Consider the following 21,831-nt stretch of genomic DNA (forward strand, 5'->3'; position numbering starts at 1 on the left):
GAGTGATGTAACACTTGAACTTGCACATCTAGGCAGCCCCATGCCGAGAGTGCTTCAAAAAGGTATGTCAGTAAAGGTAGAAGAGGAGTCTCCCTCTCCTGCAGAAGGATGGATGAGAGCTTTTTCTTGGCACCCTATGCTTCTACTTCAGGGCTATAATTGAAAGGGTTTAACTTGAGCTGTGAAGCTACAGCGGGTGTGTTTTTTTCTTCCTCCCCTTACTGCTTCCATCTCTCCTCCTGCTCTGAGATTGGCATTGAGGTGCAGTGGGAAAGAGCCCTGGGCTAATGCCCTCTAAAAGCTTTTTAAAATCCCATCAGTCTCTCCAGACCCATTTATGTGCTTTTTTATGTGTGTCCATCACGTCACCTTACCACGTGATACATCTCTTTGCTGCCCTGTTGCTGTGCTGGAGATATCGGGGAATGAAATTCTGACAGTGGCTTGCTCTACTTTTTTAGCTGTGGTTTACGTTACTTAAACAGGCAATTATAAGGAAATTATTTGTGTTTTATCATGAAAAATATATATATTTTAATATAAAGAACAAGTAAGTAAGTGTGCAGCTGAGGTCAAGCAATGTATACCTTTGCTCAGTGAATTCAAAATCTGGTGTGATAATGTTATGAATAACTCCTGCTTATTGTATAATGGCATTTAATGTCAAATGTAACAAATATACAAACATGCCTATCATGAAAACATGTAGCATATTGACAAACAAAGGGGACCTCACTTCTATCCAAAGACTGTGGGAAGTCTACTATACATGCATTCAGTTATTAGGAGGTGTTATTTGTCTTTGTGATGTTCCATTAAATGACAGTGAATCATTGCAGTAATAGCCTAATTACATCTCAATGAAATGTTAATGAAAATTCTGCATGGCCCAAAGTCTCAGCGAGGCGTGCTTTTGGGAGTTGTTTTGTATGATTAGCACAGCGAATTGAGCCCTCTTTTTGTAATTTAGATCAAACGCCCTCATGATAGTTACACAAAAATGAGTGTAGTTGTATTTCAGGCCATATTATTCCCCATTAATATTGAACCCCACTTCTTGGGACATTTTGCCAACTGTGATTTTAAATTTTTTCCCCCTGCCTCCATTGTTATTGCTATTCGGTACAAGAGCTTGGTGTTCCCAGAGGGTTTACTGTAATCAGTGCTTGAGCATATGGTCCCCATATTTTACCCTCCGCATCTCACTAATAGGGGCTGTGTTTCTGACCTGCAGGAAACTGACGAGAATGCAATCAACTTGCCCTATGGCGGCCTGTACCTGTCAGAAGCTGCATGCTGATTTAACAGTCATAATTGGCAATGAATTCAAGAGCAGCCTATAACATAGAGGCCAATGTCGACCCGACAGCAATGCTCATTAATTCTCTGGAGGGATTTACTCCTTAGGTATTTCTTACTTATTAACCGCTCATTTCTTTTTCTTTTTTACATTTTAGATACACCAATTCAGCCAGAGGAAAGTATGGAAGTGTTGGCCACTGAGGCGTCAGAGGAGGACAAGCCCTCTTCTCCTCGGGCCGACAGCCCTCCAGCCGACCCTTCTGCCGGATCATCTGTCCCAGCCAGTAGAGAAGACAAAAGCAGGTGAGAAATGCTTTTTTCTTTTTTTCCAAATTAATGTTTATATAATGTGTACATGTGCAAGCATTAGTATGCAATTGTGTATTTGTGGTTAGCAATGTGACATGCTGTTTGCCTTGCCGTGTACACATGCATGGATGAATCGAAATGGAGTCATCAGCTGGTAGAGGCAACATGCTCTTCCCAGGTGCCACTCTGTTAAAGGTTGTAATCAATCTCCGGCCTGTCTGTGCTATCGATGCTAGTGATGGAGGGCAGGCCAGCAGCATCTCCTGGGATCTTATTAACCAGGCCATTGCATCCCCTAAAAATCTGATGCATATTTACCACCTGTTTTACTTCTCAACTTTCAAACTCTTGGCAGCTATTCTCTTTTTTGTTGTCCTTTCTTCTCCAAAATGCCTCTTTTACATGCAATCTGCTACAGTTTTATGTCCAGATATTCTTGTAAGGTATTGTTTTTTCAACTTCTTTCTCTTCAAATGTGTGCCGCACTAACTGCTTAATGTAGTGAACATATTGTTAAAAGCAAAGCCAGGGATGTCATGAGGACCAGTACTTCGGTACCAAGTCAATGCCAACATTCTCAAATTGTGACACTACCCGCTACTGTAGTTACACTGGTACTGTAAGAGACCTGGGAGAGATGGGAAATGCGTTTGGGACGCAGTCAAATTCCTATTGAGATGTCAAATGGGGCGCCCATTACTTCCCTGATAATGCTACATTATGAAAAACAAAGCCGTGTTAAGTAGGCAGTAGGAAAGCTAGTTAACGTTAAAGCTAGCTGTTAAATAACAGCATCTGATGCACTGAAGTTCCATAGAGAAGCAATATGGTGCATTCAAGCTCTATTCAGTACAAATGATTGTTACCATGATGTGTTCAATGTAGTGTTCTATAATTGAGTTTTGGGTAAGACCTTGAATAAATTGAGTTTTTGGAGGATAGGTTTTTACAGCAACATGAGACCGATATAAAAGAGGGAGTTATGACGTGTTTGACTTCCTAACAAAAAAAACTGTCTGATAATAATAATAATAATGGCGTTTAAAAACATGGCATTAAATGTTTTTTTTTACTATGGTATTGAGAATTCTGGATTTGTACTTGTATTTGTACAGAGCAACACATCTCTGGTATTGTGACATTGATACCAACAATTACACCTAAGGTGTATGTTGAAAAAAATCTGTGTGTGTGTGTGTGTGTGTGTGTGTGTGTGTGTGTGTGTGTGTGTGTGTGTGTGTGTGTGTGTGTGTGTGTGTGTGTGTGTGTGTGTGTGTGTGTGTGTGTGTGTGTGTGTGTGTGTGTGTGTGTGTGTGTGTGTGTGTGTGTGTGTGTGTGTGTGTGATGTGTGTGTGTGTGTGTGTGTGTGTGTGTGTGTGTGTGTGTGTGTGTGTGTGTGTGTGTGTGTGTGTGTGTGTGTGTGTGTGTGTGTGTGTGTGTGTGTGTGTGTGTGTGTGTGTGTGTGTGTGTGTGTAATAATTATTGCCGGAGGAGGAAGGCCTTAATTCATGGTGACGTGCGTGGCACTGTATTAATTCACAGTAGGTATATATAATTAAACACCCCTTTACCACCCATTTTCTTTGTTTCAGTGAGCGTCTCTGTGCCTTCTGTTACTGCGGTGGCCGTAGCCTGCTGGGTCAGGGGGATCTGCAAGTATTCAACACCACGCCTCAGCTTGAAGCACTCTTCAGCCACAAGGGTGGAGAAGGCTCGGCGAGCGAAAGCAGTGATGGTGAAAAAACCACTCAGCCAAAAATGGCCGGAGAGACCACCTCAGGACAGAGGGAGAAGACAAAGTAAGTAGGCTTGGCTGACGCTGTTGTCACAAATGGTTTCACTGTCAGTGCTGGTCAGGATATAAAAGTCATCTATGATGAGTCCCTGTGGTAGGTCATACCTGCCACTGGTTGTGGAAATAACCGATGTTGTAAAGTCTTTATTGTGACCAATATCTGTTCTTTAGTGTTTATCTATTTATTTTTGTTCTATTAAAAATGTATTGTTTTATTTTGGGTGAAATTACCTTTTAACATTTCCCTGGAAAGCAGTATTGATACTCAGAGGACTATGATAGTGAAACAAAACAATGGTGGTGGTTAATGAATGACCAAATATGACTATATATATTAGGGGTGTAACGGTTCACAAAAATTTCGGTTCGGTACGTACCTCGGTTTTTTGGTCACGGTTCGGTTCGGTACGTTTTCGGTACAGCAGAATTTTTTTTCACAAAACATATATATATATTTTCCTTTTATTATTATTAAACTGTGAATAATGTATTCACTCAAATACAAAATATAATAAAATAAACATTAAGGTGCAGCATTTCGATGAACTGAAATAATCTGTATTTGAACTGTACTGTACCTAAGCAGCCAGTTTGACATTAGGACTTGCTTGTCATTGTATTTTCATGTTTTTTTAAAGAAAAATTAACTTGTCCACGTTGCTTGCCGAAAGGGCAGATCTGCTGACACTAACAATGTCTCCTGCTGTGGAGAACACCCTCTCTCTAGGGACAGAGGTAGCAGATACAGCCAGGTAGCGCTTTGCTAACATGGCAACATAAGGATATTTGGTGTTTGTAATAGCTTTGGCTCGGTCTGAACTCTCTGCGAGTGGTGGAGGCTTACATGCTAGTGGGAGTTGGGTTTGCACTTCAGTCTTTTTTCTTTTGGTACCGGTGATATTCACGTTCGGGTGATGCCTTTTCAAATGAGTGTGCAAGTTTGATGTATTGCCAGCCGCGTAACCAATTTTAGTTGAACAATGCTGACAAACAGCTTTGGTTCGGTCCATCTGTCTTTGTCCGTCATCCTTGTACGTAACTGTGAAACCAAAATGTTCCCAAACCGGAGACTTCAATGATGCTGGAGGATTTTCGAGCTCAACTTTATCTGCGTTCGCCATTCATTTTCGACAGTTCCTCAAATTACTGACTACATTTGAACACATCCCTCTGACCAGCTCTCATAGTATGCCTCTCGTCCAATGAAATGACTTGCTCGCTCTATGACGCGTTGAACCCAATGTGAGCAAATTACTCTGAATGCTGCGACGCAGCACCTGAGATTACTTCCAAAAAGTTATTCACGTTCTCAATTTTTTACGTTTAACGTTATATTCGTTCGGTACATTTCGGTACATACCTGTACCGAACCGAAGGGCCCGTACCGAATAATTTCGGTACGTGTACCGTTGCACCCCTAATATATATATATATATATATATATATATACCCACCCAAACAATGGCTCATACACACAAAGGAGTATGCACAAAAAACAATCAAGCTCAGGAGCCTCTCTCTGTTAACAGGTTGTGTTTTCATTCTACATTTGAAGGCTAAATGATCACTTAGCAGTCGGTGTCCCCAGGCCCCACCGATGGCATATCAGGTGAAGGGTGCACATGAGCCTTTCCCGAGTGTGTGTTTGAGCGGTACATATTTGCGCACTGTTCCAACAAAAGACCCTCTTCGGACTCTTTTGGACAGCTGCCTAATTTGTTTTGGTCCTTTTGGAACCAGCGTCTCTCTGGGTTCCCAGTGACGTAATGGGCAGTGGGAGCAGTGGGGGTCTGGCCGCATGCCAAGCCAACCAGTAGCTGTTGTGTTGTTGCTGTGTGATTGGTCATTGGGGCCATTCCTTGGTTGTGCCACACAGGAGAGAACACAGGGTAGTAGGAGAAATTATATATTGATTTGTCAGAGAGGAGGAGGAGGAGGTGGAGAAAGGGCGAGTCTATAGAAATGTGAGAAGGTGGGAGAAGACCATTCCATAATGAGGTGATGAAACAAAACGATAAGCTGTCAAGGCTGCTTGTTATTAATGTGCCATCATGCTTCCTGTCTCTTGATTTTGGCCGTTGGTTTGTTTACTGGAACTGAGGTCCCTTTTAAATGCTAATGCTCCCTCTCCACATTTTCCGCATGCTATGCAGCTCACTAGTTCTAGCCAGGGACTCGGGGAAACGCATCCTTTTCAACAGATTTTATGAGACAGAACAGCCAGCCTCTTGTGCACACGCCAAACAAGATGGCCCTCTTCCTCCTCCTCCTCCTCACCCTCCTCCCCCACAGTTTTTTTATTTGCTCTCTAACATTTCCCCCCAGCTCATTCTCTCTGTCTTCATCTCTCAGCTTTTGTAAAAACTGCACATCTCTCCACTCTATTCATTCCTAAATACACTCAGACTGTCTTTCTCCTGCGTAGCATATCTTCTAGCTGTCCTCTTTTTTTTTTTTTAAACAACAAAAAGAAAACCTGTGCTGACCTGCTTTCTCTGCAAACCTTTGTTCCAGTGGGTCTGAAGGCTGCGAGGAGGAACCAGACCCAGCCAGTCGATTTTGGGATGAACTTTCTCATGTCGGCCTTCCACAAAATCTTAACGTCCAGTCTCTCTTCGAGTCAGGTAAGGCAAATACATTAAACATGTAAAGTACTTCTTACAAAACATTTTCAACATTTTAATGTAGCATTATAATTATTTCATGAAGCACATTGATCCAGAACCTTTGCAGATATCGATACTTTTATACTTTACATTTTTAACATCTTTTATGTCTTTACATTTCAGGGCAATGCTGGGCACATCAGAGTTGTGCCTTGTGGTCCGAGGGTGTTTGTGAGGGCGAGGGACAATCTCTGCTTAATGTGGACAGAGCCATTGACTCAGGGAGCACAAAGGTAAGTTAGGGGAGAACATCCCTGGACTAATGGGTGTTAACACCGTCTTAATGTGTTGGGGCAGCAGGGAGGGACTGCTTCAGTGAGGCACAGCAAAGCTGATGGATCAGACTGGCTGTTAAAGGTCGGCCCCGGCAGCGTGGATTTCTCAGCTGTGAAATGGAAAAGGTCATGCCACTCACCGGGGCTGAGCCCTCATGGCGGCTTAGCTCCTAGTGTTAGCAGCGCACAGTCTGCATTTGAAGCCCAACCCTTGATCTCCAGAGTGACTTTTACACTTAAAGAACTTGGAGGAAACGGGATGAATGAGAGGCAATCAAAATTCAGGAGTATTCTCTAGGCTGAGAGAACCAATTTTTCAAATAGACATTAATGGATAAATCACATGTTTTCCTTAGCTCAGTCATTCATAAAGAAATGTCACGGACATGTGTTAGAGTTTTTTGTCTCCTTGATGGAAAAAATAATTTTGTGCATTCGAGTTGCTGAAATCTTTGACATGTTTTCTCTTTCTCTGCAGCACTGTGCATACTGTAAGCGCCTTGGAGCATCCGTTAAGTGCTGTGCTGAAGGATGTGCTCAACTCTACCATTTCCCCTGTGCGGGGGCAGCTGGGACCTTTCAGGATATCAGGAGTCTCTCGCTACTCTGCCCAGAACACATTGAACTGGCCATTCACAAATGTAAGTAGAGTTGTATTGAGTACATACAGCTATAGCTAAATAATTTAAGTGGACAAAATCACATTGTAAATCAACTGTACTCTCTAATACAAAAATGGTGTCCCTATTTTCCTGTCTTGAATTTCTTTGCTGTTTATTTTCTGCCCACAGTTGTAGATGATGTAAATTGCGCACTGTGTGATAGCCCAGGGGACCTACTGGACCAGCTCTTCTGCACCAGTTGCGGTCAGCATTACCACGGGATGTGCCTGGACATGGCCGTGACCCCTCTAAGGAAGGCAGGTTGGCAATGCCCTGAGTGCAAAATCTGCCAGACATGCAAGTGAGTGACCTTCCCTTCTGCCAAAATAAAATGTCTCAGACAGATTTTATCCTCTCTATATATTTTCATTCTCTTGACTTTTTACAGATTTTCTCGTTAGCTCCCAGGCATGGTGTTTACTGCTGCTTTGTTTACCGCTGTGGTTTGTGAGGAGCTAACTGGATGTTGTATCCTGGAGCTCAGTCTTGTAACTTTTGACCTTATTTAAACAGCACAGGAGCTCTGCTAGCAACCCGGCCTGTTTGCCTTAGGTGAACATTGTCCATTGAGCTTTATGTTTGGTATTTACATAGAACCCTAACTCCATGTTACCACTGCAGTAGGCAGCATAGTATTTTTTAAGATGACTTTATTGTCACAAACTGTGATTAATGGGATAGCTTTAAATAGTCTCTGTGTTTGAATGGTTTAGGTTTGGAAACCCAACAGATAATTGGCTGTATATAGCATAGTCTTATAGTGACCTGTATTTAAAAAAAAGTACAAGTAATTGGAATGTATCCAATGCCATTTTTGTGTTTCTTAACACTCACATTTTCTTTTCTTTTTTTAACAACTACATTTTCAGCCTTACTCACTACCAACCCTACAATTAGAGATGGCGCACCCCCCACACACAATGACGCACAGTTACAAGCCCCGAGCCACCGTATATCAGCTGGAGTAATATTTTTGCATACAATTATTTCTTACTTTGTTTTTAAAAACTACGGCAATACAGTATTGCATTTACAATTCTAGTGTGCAACAATAAATCATCCCTGTTTTCGTTCTGTAAACAAGCTACATTTTCCACCTTTAGCATTTCATGGTTGGCTATATAATGATTTATATTACAGGTGAACATAATACTGAGATCAAAAATAAATAAAACCTTAGCAGCTCAATGTAGAACAAGGTTACTTAATGTTCTCCAGAGGCAATCGCTTTGGCATTGGATGCAACACAGAACAACTTGTCACATGTCCTTTTCTACACATTGCTGCAGGCATCATCATGTGTATCCGTTTAGCATCTTTTATATGGTCCGGCTAAAAGTTGTATTTTTCTTTTCTTTCTAAGTACAATATTTAAGTTTTGACAAGAACTACCCCAAATTCTTCATCCATTTTCTAAATATTTAAAAGAAAGAGCACATCATTCAGGGTTCTTACGGTCATTAAAAACCTGGAAAAGTCATGGAAATTCAAAATGCTAATTCCAGGCCCTGGAAAAGTTATGGAAAACAATTTTTTTTCCCCAAAGTTTTGGAAAAGTCATGGAAATGTAATTTAAAGTTGCATCAAATATATTTTATCTAATCGCCAAAATAGTAATACTATAATGATAATAAATACTGTATCGTAATGAAATGTAAAATGGCATTTAACTGACGAGGTATTTTGCTGGTGAGAGATTTTACTTGCTTTAGCGTGTAGAAGCTAGTAAGCTACTATTTGATTTGTTTTAGATAGGCACAACATGTTTCATATGCAGACCTTATTTTCCTGTTCCATGTTAAAATAAACCATTTTCAGTGGTACCGCTGAGAAAGAATACTTTTTTTTGGTCGTGGAAAATTAGGTAAAGGTCATGGAAAATCATTGGTGAAAAAGTGTATGAACCCTGATAATTAGACATGGCAGATACAGGTTGGTTCTCCCTTCTGATTCATGCATTCAATCAGTCATTAACATGATAACAAATTGACTTGGTATTTTCCAAAATATCAGTTTAAACAAAGGATGAGGTTTCAAAGAATGCACCTGACGAACTGTAACCTGGCTTGGAAAACAATCAAGAGAAAATGCTCAACTGAAAATCCCCTTATGATGACAACTATGACCATGTATAGGACTACAGTACATTACATTCTGCCTAGTTTTCTTTTTTGTTTAATGTGCAGTTGATCAAAGTTCTATGCTGACCCATTTCAAACAACCTTCTCTTTTTGTTGTAGGAACCCAGGAGAGGACACTAAAATGCTGGTGTGTGACATGTGTGACAAAGGCTACCATACCTTCTGTCTGCAACCTGCTATAGACACGCTTCCCACCAACGGATGGCGATGTAAGGTAGGAGAGACTCCTTATGATGCTGGATTACTTATTAAAGGCTACAACATAAGGTTGAATACAGCTGTATGTACACATATATAACAGTTTAAGGTGCAAACTTTGCTGCAAACTGCAACACAAAACTGCCATCGTTTGAGGACATTAAAAAAAGTCTTTGCTCTGGCACAGAGTAAAATGTCCACCCCCCACCAGAATATGACTTTTCGATGGTTTGTATTTGCGCTTCCTGTGGTTAAGAAATGACTCACACCAGCTGATCTTTTAAAGGCTTCAATATCAGGGCCACACATAAAGCGTGTGTGTTAATCACACGCATCCCTCAGTGCAGCCCCCCCCGTCCTCCAGCAGCGTAAATGTTGTGCGTGTTACTCAGACGGCTGGTTAACACCAACCAGTTTTCTGCAGCGGTGGGAGGAGGCTGCCGCAATAGAGCCAGCAGGTGATGAAAGATCTTCACACTTGGCTTCTCTATGTGACTCAGCACGGGAGGAACACAGCCCACTCACATCCTTGGCACTGGCTTCTTCTGGGCGCCTGCCACCAACCCCTGTCCCCACTTGCATGGTAGTTTCTTTTGATGCAGTGCAATCATCTAACTGGAGTCCTATCAATGAAGAATTAGTCATTGTTTCAGTTTGAATTCCCTGTCATATTCCACTATCGTATATGAGCACTAGAATGGCAGGCTGTGCTTGAGACAAAACGCACTCAGGCCGAGTGGCTGGCTAGTTTACTAAGCTGCAAAGTCACGATATTGCCATGAAAACACTGAGGGTAGCGCTGGTGCACATTTCATGAACAATTGTTATGACAATGTCTTGTGAAAAATAAGGGGAACAAGTCTTAAAAATTCAATGTTGCTTGAAAATTGAGTAACTAACAAGCACTATCCACTATCTGTTTATATGATATTCAATGATTGTAGATGCATGCTATATAGAGTATCTTACTACCTACTTTAAAATGTATAAACCTAATTATTTATGTTTGAAAGCTCAATAGGTTTAATAAAACAAATTGTTTTCTTTTTATCTATGTCCTTCTTTATACTGCCTTATGACGTTTTGTAGGTGAAAAAAAAGTGTGTAGACAGTTGTGGAATGAAGGCTTTGTCAAACATGTTGGTAGCCTATCTGTGGCCAAATTAACCTTATTTTTGTATTCAAAGCAGTGAGTGTGGATATCTAAAAAAGGCTGGCTGTTATCTATTTCTATGTTCCACTCAGTGCTTACTGTTGCAGTGTTTTTTTTAAAGCAGTGGGAATTTGCTTGCTGTGGGAAATAAAACATAGAAAATGAAATGGGCAGAGTATAACTGATACTGATCCATTCATAAACAAATAATCCAAAGATATTTAAGACCATAAAAAGTGAATTTATGTGTTTTGATTATTGGCAGCCCACTTTGATCTCAAGTGTCGGCCATTTGTAACACTACTTGGCTGATTGTTGCTGCTCTGTGGCCAGAACCATATTCATTTGTTGCCAATGTTTTTTAAAGTTTTATTCTTTTTGGCAGCCATTTAAAAACTGGTCAGTCCAAATGATCCATCTGATTATAAAGCTGCCTTGTAAATCCATTTCACCAGGGCCCAAAAATATTGATATTATCTTTTAGTCCAATTTCCGAGCTCTACCTCATAAATGTAGCTGGTAAAGATTCATGGTCTTAAATATACTCTCATTCGCTTTGGGCCTGGACAGGTTCCATACTCGTTTCCCATCCAATGACTTAAGTGCCAAATCTATATAGCAGAAACACCATATTGAGTCTGAACGGCATTACATTTCATATTGGTAAGAGCGCCTCCTTTGCTCCTCAGAACTGCAGAGTCTGCATCCAATGTGGAACACGAACCAGCGGGCAGTGGCACCACACCAGCCTGCTGTGTGAGAGCTGCGTCCAAAACCAGGACCCGGCTCTGTGCTGTTCAATGTGTGCCTGCATCCTGGACCCTGAGCATCACAAAGACTTACTCTTCTGCCAGACTTGTAAAAGGTAAGAAACCTTTCTTTTTAACTTAACAATTTCAAATGCAATGTTTTTGTTATTTATCATTAAATTGTTTCCTAGAAAAAATGTTATCTTCCGTGGTTATATTAATAGGAAAATGGCTGTAATATGTCAAATGTTAGGATTTCCCCGAGATCCCTGTTGAACAATCCCATACATTCCTTTGCACACCTTTTCAGATGGCTACACCTGGAGTGCGAGCGTCAGAACTCAGGCCAAACAGACATCCAACCCAGAGAGGACTATGTTTGTTCCAACTGCAAGGCTCCTGCTGCAGAGCAGTCGCTACAGGCAGAGGATATGGACACCGGCCCAGAGCTCAGCCCTCAGCCAGCCTCCATGCACACAGACTCTGAGACTGGTCTACAGCTGGCTCTAAAGCACACAGACCTAGAACCTGGCACTGCGCGGTCTCCTGAAATGCACAATGACCCCAAACCGGAATTACTTGCAGTTCCATTGCACTTGGATCCAGAGCCTGATCATGCTACCGTCCAGGAGGAGAGGCTGGCCACGTCAGCCCAGAAGCCTGGTAGGCCTTTGTTTCCAAAAAGTTTAGATTGAACACAGGAAAATAACTGCTCTGATCTTTCCTTGTTCTCTTTATTTCCATCCATGCCCAAGTGCCCCTCTTGAGAATCGTGTCTGTTTTATCATCATATTAATCATGACTTGTTATGGCAAGGACAAGCCAAGGAATGTAACTATTTTGATTATGCAAAATTCTACACACAAGCACCAGGTGATGCGATTGAAATGTAAAGCTAATCTTTGTAGTTGAGGGATCATCCATTCAGTCTCTAGCCATGCAAGAGCAGTTGAACGTTTTGGCCAGGCAACCAGGAAATTGTGTGTAGTGTCAGCGCTGATGACGTTTTGAAAGTAGCAGTTGTTTCAGATGAAAGGATTGAGAGTTGTTTGGCGTAAGACCAGAGAGAACCGCTCTCTCTTTTATGTAGAGGACTTTCTGAAGATTGCCCAATAACCAGATGGTGTCTGAATAGCAACAGATTTAAGCCACTCCTTTGTCTTAGCAACTGTGTTTTGAAAATCAGAAGTACTTTGTTTCTCCCAGCTATCTCCTGGGGCTGTGCTGCTTGACAATGAGGAATTGATACTTAAGGGCACTAATGATTTATAATTTTACTTTGATGCATAGCTAAGTGAAACTGCATTGTGCTCCATGAGGACTGAATGGGCACTTGGTTGAGTGGTTGGCTGCTCATACTACACCATACATTTAACTTGCAGTTTGTCTTCATTAACCTCAGACTCGAGACTTGTTAATACTACTTAATAAAGGGAGCGCTGTAAAGGCTCTCTGACTGTGTCTGATGTCATATCGCTTTGTGCATGCTTTCCAGGAACAGGTGTGTGTTTGACAACAAATCAAAGAACAACGTCTTTTCCATTCAGTCCCTTAGATCAGAGTCCTGCACGGGTCTGATTTTCAAGACCCGCTCCCGCGACGTGCAATACCGAACCCGCCCCGCTACCCGCACATATTGCCAATTAGTTCCGCGACCCGACCCGTCGGCACAAGATCCGCAACCCGACCCGAACCCGCATATATATGAGCACTGAAAACGTGCAATTATTAACACACGCAGTTGCATATTTGTCTCAAAAAGCGTGGTATGTTGGTTATTTCCTCCATCTAGGACAGGGTTGCCCAACCTTTTTTGAACCGAGAGCTACTTTTAATGTTGCCAGTCTGCCGAGATCTACCAGTCCAAATAGAGAGGCGTAGCCATTACTGACAGCCTACTACCAGGTAAATACACACTTCTACTTGTATAAAACTGACCTTTGTACGATTAATACTTCATAAAATACTGCAGATCCTTTATCTTACCTCTTTCTAATCTACACACATACAAGTATTTAACTGAAGTTACACAACAGTGTTGTTGATACGGAGTTGGAGTTTATTCACACGTCACGTACTACAGTGGGTAATGTTTTCAAGAAACATTGAACAGTGCTGCCATATATGACACAGGAAAAAAGAAAAGACTCTGAACCCTTTCTTTGCCATTATATAAAAATAGTGTTGCTACAAAAGTATAAATTAGGCTTACTAATAAGACAACTCAGATCTGAAGCAACACAGGAATCTGCTGCCAAAGTGCAATAAAAAAAGACACAATTAATAGAATCAAACCCTTTTTTTGTTGCATTTTAGTAGAGTATAAAAATAAATGCCTTTTTTAAAATAGGATGCAAGCAACACTAGTTTCTTAACCTGAATTGATAATAGATTATAATCAATTTAAGTTTGCATTCTTATACCATTTTGTACAATAATTATAATGAATAAGTTCAAACAAACTAAAACTTACAGCTGATTAATAACGGTATCTAACTTGAGTTTTTATTATATCAAAAACCTGTTGAAATGCTTCTGTTATTTTTACTGTCCCCAAAAAGCGCGTCAGCAGCCTCCATTAATGCTTCTTTCACAACTTCGCCGTCTTTGAAAGACTTCATGTGTTTCGCAAGAACGTGACTGACACGATACGATGCTCTGGTAGCAGCCTTGCTCTTGTTGTTGGGCCTGGTGGAAATGGACTGCTGTGCATTTAGCTGTCCTTTCAGGCCCCTCCCCTTTTGGAGCGTAGGGCAGAATTAGGAGGGAATTCCGTCTCGTAGCGTTTGTGCACTGTTTTGAAATGCCGCTCCTAAATGACCCTTCTTCGATAAAGCCACGCTCGCATTGCAGATGAGACAGATGGACTTTGAATTGGAATAGATACAAAAATAATCATCCTCCCACTCGGAGTGAAAATTATATATTTTGGGCTTTTTTGCTTCTGCCATAATTGTGTGTGTGCGGACTGTCACTCCTGTTGCCATGGACAACGTCAGCGAAATAGTGCCCACTGCCCACCAGCCACGCCCCCACACATGGGGTCACGCCGGCCAATCACAAAGCTTTGGTGCGTTCAAGTGCATTATTCTGGCACGGGAAGATTATGTTATAGGACATTAACGATAAAACTGAATATTGTTGTTCTATTTTTAGACACATCTCGCGATCGACTGGGAATCTCCCCGCGATCGACCGGTCGATCGCGATCGACTGGTTGGGCACCCCTGATCTAGGATGACACCAAAAGCCTCCCAGACGTTGGATTTCGCTCTTGAGGAAGTGTTATTGAAAATGCTGTATTCTCCGCTAGAGAGCTTCACCTCAGCCATTTTGAATGTGGTGCGCACAGCAGCAGATTGATGCGCTGCAGAGGTTATGATTATGCGCGGTCCCGCGGGGGAGAGGTCTGAGGATTTTAAACATTAAACTAATTTATTATTATTTTAATATATTTATTATGCAATACCCGCGACCCGACCCGCATCATCTTTGTTTTACCCAGAACCGAACCCGGAAAAAAGCGTTTGAAAAAATACCACCCGCGAATCACCTTTTTTGCGGGTCACCCGTCGGGTACGCGCGGGTACCCGACCCGAGGCAGGACTCTGCCTTAGATTGTAACTTAATAGGATGAACCTACAGTGATATGTCTTGAAATAGCCATATTGTTTTAAATTCAGGATCCATGTCTAGACCTGGGACATGACTAGGGTTGGGTATCGTTTGAATTTCCACGATTCCGATTCTACTTTTCGATTCCGGTTCTTAACGGTTCTCAATTCCGATTCTTTGAGGGGCAGGGTAAAACAAATTATTAAGTTCTTGTTGAGAAAAACAAGCATATCTGCCTTCTCAGGCATACCAGGAAGAAATGTTTGAACATTTTAAAGCAAAATGCTTCAATCTGGTGCACTTTAGGCAGAATTACTAGAGACTAGATCTAGGGGGTACAACTCTAAACACCCATATGAAAAAGATCGGTTTACATTTGAATAATTAAATAAGTATGTGAGCATAACCAATAACCCATAGCCAATAAATGTAACGTATTTTATTTTTGTTGTTCATTCATATCTTATTTTACTATTTTATTTATGCATATTTTTTTATCTCTCCAGTTTAAAACGATATGTCTGGTTTACTGTCCTATAGTATACATTGGAATGATTTCTACGGTGGCCCTGAAGTGCAAGACGCCGCAGCATTTCACAAAACGCTGCAGCATTTCACAAAACACAACAGCATTTCACAAAACACAACAGCATTTCACAAAACGCCGCAGCATTTCACAAAACACAACAGCATTTCAGAAAACACAACAGCATTTCAGAAAACACCACAGCATTTCACATTGGACGGAAAGGGTATTCCTTAGGGAGAACACTTCTTGTTTGTGATTGGACAGAGCCAGCCATAGAAGCACTGCTGTGATTGGTTGTTTTTGCTGCCAGTCAAGAAATGACGCTTCGTGATTGGCCCAACACATCAGCCGTTAGCTGTTAGCACACACTCAGAGCTCACAGCTCCTCATATCTGTTCAGAAACTGGACAAAAGTTCAACATATAAAAAAACACAGACTGTCTATGTCATGGTGAATACAGTCGCTGCTTTATTTGTCTGTATGACATTGTTATGAGTGTGGACGGAGCAGCTACAGGTTAGTTTAGCCTGATCGAGTGCCTTGGAAATATTTGTTTACATAAATTGTGATCAAAACGTTTGAGACCCACTGAGATAACTTAGACTAAAGTGAACTATCTAAACACTCAGAGTCCTTTACCTCACTGAGCTGTAGTTATCAGCATCTCAGTCTGACTGGACTGGAGAGGACTCTCCCTCCACATCATTGTAGAAACATCTTCTTCTTCCGTTAGAGCAGCTAGCACCAGATGCTAATAACAACAGCGCCGGTTCCAGTGCACCCTCCCTTTCTCCCTCGCTCACTCGCAGTGAGCTGCGGGCGCCAGATAAGCCAACATCCCCCATTTTCATCACTTGCAGCGCCCATCGTACAGGGAGAATGAAACGTGTAACCGGGGTGAAAAGGGTGTTACGTTTACTTAATTATGAATGTTGTTACATCAAGGCCGAAAATTAGGATGAGCACCAACGGTCAAAACATTTGTTTTCCCTCCCAGAGCTGTCAGCGTAGCGCCTCCCAGATCTGGCGCCCTAGGCGAACATCATCGCCAGTGGGACGGGCCGGCCCTGGTCTCAGGTTACGCTGTAGGACAGGGGTGGGGAACCTTTTTCCTCTCAAGGGCCATTTCAATTTTTCCGACATCCTCCGAGGGCCGTACAAATTATTGACCTCTGCTTAAAAATACTAAAATCACAGCCCATTAATTTCACCTTTCTTTCATGGTGTGCAAAGAAAAAGCAACCCCTTAATCCAGATATTTTACCATGACTCGCGCATGCATTCACGTGCACGGTTGTGGCATGACCACCAAAACAGAAAGATATGGACACAAGATGTGTGCAAATGTATTTAGTTTCCTATCCATGTGGACATGATTTAAGTGGGGGGGGGGGGACCTAACCTCCTTTAGGGGGCTCTGGGGGCATGCTCCCCCGGGAAGATTATTTTTTAAATGTTGAAGTTAAAAGCATCAATCTGGTGCACTTTGATAGCAAAATTAGGAGCTCTATGGATACATCTCTCAACACCCATATGAAACAGACCTGTAAGCAGACTTATTTTTCTTTATGGATATTTTACAAATCACTCCCCTTTCAAACTGTATTCTTGTTTATTAATAACAACTTTTTTTTACTGTCATATAGAATTGTATACCTGTTTACTTTATTCTCTTATTTTTTTATAATGATCATGTAAAGATGTGCCTTTACCTCACTGGTTGGAGAAAAAGCTTCTTATATTCGTTAGCATAGCTAGCTAACCAGATGCTAATAACAACAAAGTTATTGACTGTCTGTATGATCAGTATGTCAGATGAACAGATCACCACTGGGCTTACAACTAAGACACAGCCACGCAAAAACTGCGGCATGTGTACGGCTCCTTATGGGTACTGCAATTTTTGGAAGTGCCGGAGTGGAGCGGCGTTCTGTTGCTCTCGGTCAGAACTGCACCCCTGTCAAACGAGACATATACCACGTGATGACACCTTAGGCTTGTGTTGTGTTCAAGGACCCTGACCTTGGCCAGGAAAAACAGGCACTCGCTTGTTTAATTTTTTGCGGTCTAGATTTCTTTAATTTTTTTCTTTTTTGCGTGTGTTTATAAATTACATCGAGGGCCGTACCAAATTGTCTCGCGGGCCGTATACGGCCCGGGGGCCGGAGGTTCCCCACCCCTGCTGTAGGAAGTGTAGGTACAACGCTACATTTCCCGCCCCGCCGCAGTCATACAGTACATACAGGCTACGGAGAGCGGCGAGAAACATTTCCTCAGGCATCGAAAAGCGGAACCGAAATTCACATTTCTAAATGATGCCGTTGGAATCGAAATGTTGGTTCTCGGTACCCAACCCTAGACATGACTCAAACTCAAATAAGATAATCTTAATGCCATTTAGTAGAATAAGCACCATTACCCGAGTAAAACCGCTAATTCGCAACATCTGTGATTCATTGTGGTGCAAGCTGTACTAACACTCTGACTGACATGATTCTGGTATCCGCCTGTTTAAAGGACAGAGCTGCATCTCCACTCTGTGTGTTCTGCCAGCAGTGGAGTAGAGTATCAGACAAATTAACGGTGAGCTGGGGTTGCCAGTGGTAGCTGCGCTGCCCACTCTCAGTCTAGACGGCAGACTCCACTGGCAGCAGAGAATGGTTAGGAGCACCATGATGGAGATGTTATTAGATCTCCTGCCTGCAAACCTGCCTCTGAGCTAAGCTGGCTCATTCATGACTGCTCACACATCTTCCTTGCACTGTGCTGCATGCACTCTCTTGTTACCAGCCTTTTCCTGTGGCAATGAACGGCTTCATCATTGGATTTAGCTGGCAAGGAGATGCTTCTCCCCACGGTGGTTTTAAAGACCGGTTGAGTGATCTGTGTATGGATTTAAGAAGCTTTAGGAGGTTTATGTTGAGCACTTTAAAACAGGACAAGTTTTACCTGCTTTTTCTTTTTAATTGCACGTGTCATGATGCTCTCTATGCTGGAAAATAACATTTTGGATTATGCCTTGAAGCCTATTAGAAAAACGGGTAAAATGTTCCTTTTTATTTTTGGAACGTAATCAATATCCCTGCTCTGAATAAAAGAGGTTATACATTTGACTGTGCTAAATGTACTCAGATATTTATTTTTACCTAATATTTGGCTTTGTTATGCTTGATCATGGATATTCTGCTAACTGTGCGCAGATGTAATTAAAGTCCTTAACCAGAGCTGTTTATCACCTGCCAGGTTTCGCCACCACTGAGGGTTTAACTGCGGGCTTACCGTGACTCAAGTGACAGATGCTGTCAGATCCATTCTGGGACTGCAAGTTAGACCCGACTTAAAGCCTCTGCTGCATTAATCAAAGCCGTGTATTTATCTCAACCATCACCTTATTCACTGTAGGAGATATAGGAAGCGGGGTGTTAATATGAATGAGAATGTGTGTTCAGCTTGGTCAATAGTTGAAGGCTAGAGATGGTTGGAGGCCCATCTCCTAATTGACTTTCTGGCATCGGCACCGGATGAGCACCTGCAAGCTGCACAGTCATGAGCCCAGAGCACACAGACCCTGGGATGTTGGTTGTCATGGTTACTCCCTTTCCTGGCAGAGATGCTTAGCAGGTGCATGTGTGTGTCAGGATCAGTGTGACATGGGAACTTGTGGATTGAAATGGTGGGTGCTTCGTTAAGACTAGGCTATCTGTACGGTCAGGGGCTGTCTGGCAGAATATTGGCTAAGTGTGTGTGGATGCCTGATAGCCAGCAATGACTAGTTCCATTCATACAAGACTAGTTAAATGCATTGATGTCTTTAATACAAAACCAAATGGAAGGAGAGGATAGGAAATGCTTCAAAACCAAATGGAAGGAGAGGGTAGAAGACACAAGAATAGCACTAAAATAGCGTATGAAGCGTATAAAAGGCTTGTCTCGTGTTTTTTTATAAACAGTGTATCTGCTTGTTACTCCGAAGTCAGTCCTTTGTGTCACATAATGTTCAAGGCTAATGCAACATTCAATCTGATCTGTGCCATTTACTAATATCCTTGTATTTACATTGGACCATATAGAAATCCCTTTTCTTTATATTGGCTCAGAATAACCGATAATCTGTAAAACAAGAATCTAGTGGTTTAGTTGTTTTCCAAATTGCGAGCACAGTTTCCTCGATTTAGGAATACACATCATTGTATATTCTTGTTGGGTCACCATTAGGCTTGAAATAACTGGTTGATAGAATTAATTCAAGCAGAAAAAGGAATTTTCTTTTATTAGTTTGCCTTCAAACTGCATTTCCCCACGGCCCACTTTCTTTATTCCCTTCCTACTTTATCTGTTTTGTGTTCACAGTATTTTAGGACTCTTGGTACTTTTTTATTAATGAACATATATCAATTTCTTTGTGTATAATGTGTTTCACAATGAATCTTCTGTCTCAGTGGGAGCAGACCTTGAGGAGCAGGTTACTGAACCGTCTGTCTACAAAATCCTAACAGAATTCAAACAAGGTTTGTACAGCCAGTCTGCTTTGTGGAATATCATATCGATTCCCATCAATGTAGCCGTGATTGTTGTAGTAAATATTGAGTTGGTGAGAATAAACTGAGAGAAACAGCTGTTAAAATGCAATGTAAACAAGGTATGAATGATTTTTATCCACTGCAATATGATTTGCAAAATGAGAGGGAATGATACTTCATACATCATTATTCCAATTTTAATTGAAAAACATTAAAATTAGAATGGTAGGATATTTGATGGGATCTGTGAAATCTGTCAAACAAAGATACTTCTTAAGTCTTTAGAATATGATGTGTGGGCCTAGACATCTCAAAAACATGGCAATGACAATATTTTATATAAAAGTATTACACATCTCACCTTTAACGATTATGTTTACTGCCATTTGAACATTTCCGTTGGCCTTATTGCAATATAGCTGTATCATTCTAATAATTGTTCATTCATATCTAAACATTGTGACAGGAAAAATTAGACAAAGCCCAGAACAGTGTCACCCATCATTTACATGATTGACTAACACTTCTTTCTAATGCAAGTCATTTGTAACAATTGGCATAACTAATATCTTCTATCCAAATATTCTGACCACTGTGTATCTCATCCAACAGAGACGGAACCAGCAGCGAGGTCCCCGCTTACATCTTCAGAGAGTCCTGCGTCGCCAGAGACTCCCAGCCAGGAGTCTTTTCCAGCCCTGCTCTCTATGGAGGCACTACAGACACAGGACGCCACGTTACAAATCAAACCAGCAAAGACAGAGGCCTGCTCCGAGGAGGGCATGGCCGACCCCAGCACAAAGGATTTTAAGGCCATCATCTCAACCACCAAAGAACCGAGTACTGCATCAGTACCTTTCACGGACCAACCAATGGTAGTCTCGCTACTTCAGCCTTCGAGTATGGATGTAGTCAGGGCTTCGTTCCTGGAATCTGCTCCAGAAGAACTTAACAAGGAGAGGGTGGAGGGTGTTTTTCACATGGCAGAGACTGTTGAGCCCTCAGCCTCTAGTACACCAGAAGAGATGTACACTACACTGGAGAGCAATCTGTCCTTTCCCGGCCTGCCTTCAGAGGACAAACCACTCAAGACATCTGTGGAAAGGTTGGTGGAAATGGTTTCCTCTCCTTGCCACTCGTCCCCTCTGGCTCGAGGGACATCTCCCAGAGAACTACCCCATACCCAGATCGTAGCTTCAATGGGTGACCACAGCTGTGTAATACCCACCACCACCACCCTCATACCACTCACCCCTAAGATTGGAATGGGGAAACCAGCCATCACAAAGAGGAAGTTTTCTCCTGGGAGGCCACGGGTGAAACAGGTAGGAACTTTGATATCATGTCACAAAAGACCACTGTGTAGTCTTATATGAAATGACTTGTGTGTAAGTGTCCTGCATGCTCTTCTTTATGGTGGTGGATACGATGTTGGACCGGGTTGGAAGCCGCTTATACGGTTATTAGGGCTGCTCGATTATGGCAAAAATCATAATCTCGATTATTTGGGTCAATAATTGTAATTGCGATTATTCATTGACTTTGAAAACATAAATGTATTGGAGAAAAAAAAATGTGAACAGTTGATTACTCTGAACTTTAAGTATAATTCAACTGAAAAACCAAAAAAAAAAAATCGTTTTATTTCGATTACGTTGTTTTCGTAATCGTTGCAAGCCGTAATCGCGATTAAAATACGACTAATTGAGCAGCCCTTGCAGCACATTATGCGAGCATAACAGGAGGAGACTGAGGGGAAGTGGAGTCAACCACAGTGTTCATGCAAAGCTTAGAGGAATTTTCAATTATTTCTAGGAATGATGTTTGCTGAAACACCTTCCCTAAGAGTCCTCAACATATCTCAGTGGCTTTTCCATCGTCACCGATGTTCATCTCATGTCCATGTTACAAACTGC

General features: G+C 41.8%; 1 protein-coding gene across 1 annotated transcript in view; it reads left to right on the forward strand.

The window, feature by feature from the left end:
- Positions 1-21,831, forward strand: part of kmt2cb (lysine (K)-specific methyltransferase 2Cb) — a 75,223-nt gene that overhangs the window by 18,257 nt on the left and 35,135 nt on the right. Inside the window, 11 exon segments of the mRNA XM_034234401.1 lie at positions 1,458-1,605; positions 3,204-3,410; positions 5,921-6,030; positions 6,196-6,305; positions 6,826-6,988; positions 7,139-7,310; positions 9,250-9,364; positions 11,191-11,366; positions 11,561-11,913; positions 19,835-19,903; positions 20,528-21,240. Coding sequence (XP_034090292.1) covers positions 1,458-1,605; positions 3,204-3,410; positions 5,921-6,030; positions 6,196-6,305; positions 6,826-6,988; positions 7,139-7,310; positions 9,250-9,364; positions 11,191-11,366; positions 11,561-11,913; positions 19,835-19,903; positions 20,528-21,240 — 2,336 coding nt within the window.

The sequence above is a fragment of the Gymnodraco acuticeps genome, unplaced genomic scaffold (genome assembly GCF_902827175.1).
Source record: "Gymnodraco acuticeps unplaced genomic scaffold, fGymAcu1.1, whole genome shotgun sequence".
Lineage (NCBI taxonomy): Eukaryota > Metazoa > Chordata > Actinopteri > Perciformes > Bathydraconidae > Gymnodraco > Gymnodraco acuticeps.